The sequence below is a fragment of the Hyalella azteca genome, unplaced genomic scaffold (genome assembly GCF_000764305.2).
Source record: "Hyalella azteca isolate HAZT.00-mixed unplaced genomic scaffold, Hazt_2.0.2 contig15351, whole genome shotgun sequence".
NCBI classification, from domain to species: Eukaryota; Metazoa; Arthropoda; class Malacostraca; order Amphipoda; family Hyalellidae; genus Hyalella; species Hyalella azteca.
In genome coordinates, this window is record NW_025945207.1 from 8,749 (window position 1) to 13,533 (window position 4,785).

Here is a 4,785-nt window from a genome sequence, read left to right on the forward strand (position 1 = left end):
GTAAACAATTGAGTGCAACCTTAGGACGTTTGTACGCTACAGAGAACATTTAAAGTTGTCGTACTTTGCGGCAATTATCAGTGCTAGTCTTTTTGCACTCTCTAGAGTCTAGAACGTATCCTTTTTCAAAAGTAAGCTTGTGATAATATTGCTCTGTTTACTCAAATTAGGCGGTAGAAGGTTAAAACAGCATTATGAATCTCCCATGTTGAAATTGAAAGCTTAGCAAGAATGCTCACTGAGAGATTTTCTTCTAATGCGTTCATCTTGACAATGTTAAAGCATTTTCGTCAAATTTACTAATGACACGATCTGCCAGGTATAACGCCTTCAAGAACAGACTAGACAAAGCTATGCAGGAGCATATGTTCAGTCTTAAAATGCCTAGCAACTTACGGACCAGGCAATAAGTCCAGCAGCTATCTCAATATATCGTCAGTTTTGGAAAGATCGGTTTCCAAAGGCCGGTCCCCTTGTGAATCAAGTCACGAAAAATTCAAGAATCGGATACAGGCCATGGGCCTATTTCTTCAGTGCCGACACTTTTATTCTATTCTAATATGATCGCAAACAAATTTTCAGGCGCATTCATACCTACAAATGATGTAGATATGAAAGCTATCGTCGATTCTTTTTAATACATATTAGTCCGATTTGATTTTACCATTGTGCAATCGAAAAGTCGGGGATTTTATATGATTTGCCAATTGAAATTTTGCCTGTTCAACCTGCTAATAAAAAAAAACATGCAATGTGTTTGATATATAGTCCATTTTAGAAAATAATCATACTAGCTGAATTTCGAAGCTGAAATCTTAAGCAATTCTTACTTGCAATTAGTAGTTACATATAATAAACAAACAATACGTCTTTTTCATTTAGCGCGATGGTTTAGATATGCAGGAATATGAAGAGATAGTTAAAACGCTACAATTCATTCAAGTAATATAATAAATTTATTCACCAGTTGTATATTAGATAGTTTGCCAATGAATATCAATGGTAAACCTAGACGAATTTTTTTACTGCAACTCCCACGATCAGATTCCCTATAAATAATTACTGATTTACCCTAGTTGTCGAATAAGAAGTAAGAGAATAAATTCCATGCCTGGTGTCTCGCATAGCGCTCAAATAACAATGAATTTTTTTCTCTCACTTGAGGAATAAGAGGGATAATAATTTCGTGGATGCAAAAAATTCGATTTTGACGACAACAAATATAAGTCCCACAAATCACTATCCTGTTAAAAATTCCTGCGAAAATCACTTTGACCTAATTTATAATTATACTTGTTACAATTTTTTATATTTAAATGTGTCTTCTTCTTACTGTTTTTTTTTTGTTGAATTGCTTTTCAGTGTATCTGCAATTTGCATGAATTTCTCTACGTTGAGGGAATTTACTTCTCATAGGTTGAATGTCACGACGAGATAAGGTTTCTTAAGGTTACCCCATGTCCCCATCAAGTGGATCTCAGCCGATGAGTGTAGTCTGTCTTGTAAACAAGACTTGTGTAATCGCACTTGATGTGTTCGGGAGGTGCAATCAATATTCGGTAATCTAATTATGTTTTGGAAATAATACGTGTGCCATTGATGTTCACAACTTTGATAAGTGATTGTGACGGTCTATAATGTTCAGCAGCACTGCTACATGTGGCGCAGCTGATTTGCCATCTTATGACTTTGAAGGAAATGCTCACAAATGGAAAGATCTCTTATTCATAGCAATAGACAAGGTACGTTTTGCTAATTTTATTTATTGTTTTTCTTGTTTTATCTCTATATACTTGAAATGAAATATTATTTTTTTATTAGCTTAATGTGTTATTGTTTCTATGGTGTTGCTGTTAATGCTGTTGCACCACATTTGACAATTTGTGAGATTGGTGTTGATGGATTAGTCAATTCCAGTTTTGACTTTCCAGTACATTGACTAAATTTAAAATAAGTCAGGAATTTATAAGCTCACAAACTGTCAAAAAGTCTTATCACATCTTCAATGAAAAAGAATTGTAGGCCCTAGGCGTAGGCTAGCTTTTTTGTCACTACCGTAAAATGGGGTAACTTAGACCACTTTTTATTTTATAAATGATGCCATTTTTTTACTAGCTAAATTAAACTTGAATTGAAACATGCAAAATACAGGTCTATACTCTAGCTTCACTCACCATAAATTGCTGGCTCCTGCCTCTCATAGTCTTTATGTAATTTCAAAAAAAGTGATGGTCTTTGTTACCCCAGCTCTTGGGGTAACTTAGACCGGGTGGTAAAATCAATTATATTTTTTGGTAAAATAACTCCAAATAACTCCAGGTTTTGGTGCATTGTAGTAGAACTCTTCTAGTTACATATGCAAATGACAAACTTGAGGAAAGTGTCATAGTTTGCAAATGGGGGGCGCCGCCCCATAATGAGGGAAATGTGACTACCTAATGGCAGCCCTGATGGGGTAATATTGACTGGCTTGGAAATTAAGTTAAAATTACCATATATAAGACTCTGTAGAGTCTGAAACATAAAGAAAAAACATAAATAGGCTGTCAAACATAAAATATGTTATATATGGTAATTTTATATTAACTTCCAAGCCGGTCTATGTTACCCCGTCAGGGCTGACATTAGGTGGTCTAAGTTACCCCATTTGGGGGCGGCGCCCCCCATTTGCAAACTATGACACTTTCCTAAAATTTGTCATTTGCATATGTAACTAGAAGAGTTCTACTACAATGCATCAAAACCTGGAGTTATTTAACCAAAAAATAAAAAAATTGGAGGGGGTACTCTGACAGGCTTTAAATAATAGCTTTTTTTCGTGGGTCACATTTTTAATTTTTTAACCTATCAGATATGCAAACTTTTCAAATCTTTCTATTGTGTTATGTAGCCTCAGTATTAGGCCTTTAATGCCCATTGACAAAATTTTTCAATGTCAAATATTTTTTGAGTTGAGGGGGTTTGTGTTAAAAAAGAGAAAAGTGGTCTAAGTTACCCCACCGGTCTAAGTTACCCCATTTTACGGTATGTCTGAGCCTCTGAGCCAGGCTGTAGAGTAGGGTAACGCACATTGTGATCGGGTGACAGATACAAGCAATCAAACAAGCTGGAGGTGGGTGCGGTGACAGCTGGGCTGATTGAGCAATCTATAGTTTATGATCGGTCATGGCTGCCTGAGCCATAGTTTATGATCAGCCATGGACGCCAATTTAAGGTGGAGGTGGCTGATGGAGAGCTTGAAAAGACGCCGATATCTCGAGCTGAAAGGCCCTAGGGTAAACGCGGTATATTCCAACACATTAAGGACGCATCAAGAAATGAAAAACTATAAAAAAAAACTGTATGCGTTACGTAAGTTCTGTTGCCTTCACATGAAAAAGTGGTCTAAGTTACCCCGGGAGTCTAAGTTACCCCAGTTTACGGTATTGAATATTGAACACTAGGTACTTAATTGGGCTTTTAATTAAGAGCTATTAAGCTTTTAATTAGGAAAATTTTCATTTTTGCACACAGCTTGGAACAAGCAGTGTGTGTCTAATTCCAAGCTGTGTCGGAATTAGTTTTTATGTACGTATCTGAAACCGTCTCTTAACTTAATCATCATCTATTAATTTTTTACCACTTGAAATCAGCAAATACAAGTATACTTAAAGGATTCCTAATATATTCACAGACGTATTTAAAAGTTTCAAACCATAATATTCTTCCTATAAAAACAGTTATTCACTATTTGGTAGAGCCATGTCAACTGTCAAATTTGACACATTTTTCGATGATCTCACCATGTGGCATGCATTGTCTCTCTTTGGATCTCAATATTTTCCCACTAGATGGCCAAGACCTAGTGTTTTTGCAGTATTTCGACACGCAAATGTATGACGTCACCATTTCAACCATCAATGAACGCATGGAACTAAAACAAAGCTTAATATAAAGGAAAAGCTGGAGAGGTGACGGAATTACCTACGATGTCGGAATATACCGCATTTACCCTATTTGTTTCAAAATTCAGGTTGAATTCTAATTTTGAAGGTTCATACCTATATTATTTTGATCCACCAAGACCACTTTTTTGACCCAAAAGAGTTATTTGAGTGAAAAATGAACTTCTTAAAGGCTTCAAACACGTACGCTAACTTGCTCAGTTTCTATAAAGTCATTACATGGAAGTTGCATGTCTGCACCTTTCACTCAACAATTAAAATTAGACTTATATAAAGTATTATTTAGTTGAAAATTTGTCTCTCAAGTTGACGGCAATGAATTTAACTTCATTAAGTAATTACAAATACGCTGCAAAGCAGAGTTTTCCATCATGCACACTAAGCATGCAATTCAGAGTTCAGACGAGCAGAACTACATGTCATGAGAGCCAGCGTGCAACTGAATTAAATAGCTTCATTCCTGCCTCCCGGTACAGAATCTAGTGGGATCATGTGGATGATCATATCATCATTGTTGATGGTATTGGAGTCCAACTAGGGTAAATGCGGTATATTCCTACACTTTAAGGACGTAGCAAAAAATGAATGGCTAAAAAAATACACCGTACGCGCAACTCGAGTTTGGTTTGCTTTACATCACTCAAAAAACACTGCACTACGCGCCAGCAACAATGAAATGTCACAAAATGTTGCCATATTTATTTAACACGTTGGCCGCGATTGCTGATTTGGCCCGAATGCCGTACGGGCGATAGGTTCAAACTTGTATATCTTCAGTTACCCGGCAGATAGCAAGGAGAAAAGTTGTGTGCAGCTCTGCAGGGGTATGTTCTGTCATTGT

At 36.4% G+C, this 4,785-nt stretch overlaps 1 protein-coding gene across 1 annotated transcript in view; it reads left to right on the forward strand.

Moving 5' to 3' along the window:
- Window positions 1–1,411: 1,411 nt before the first annotated feature.
- LOC108667131 (son of sevenless homolog 1) overlaps window positions 1,412–4,785 on the forward strand; it is a 26,385-nt gene continuing 23,011 nt past the window's right edge. Inside the window, exon 1 of the mRNA XM_018154117.2 lies at window positions 1,412–1,742. Within this exon, the coding sequence (XP_018009606.1) occupies window positions 1,638–1,742 (105 nt within the window). The 5' untranslated portion in view covers window positions 1,412–1,637. The remainder of the gene's footprint in view (window positions 1,743–4,785) is intronic.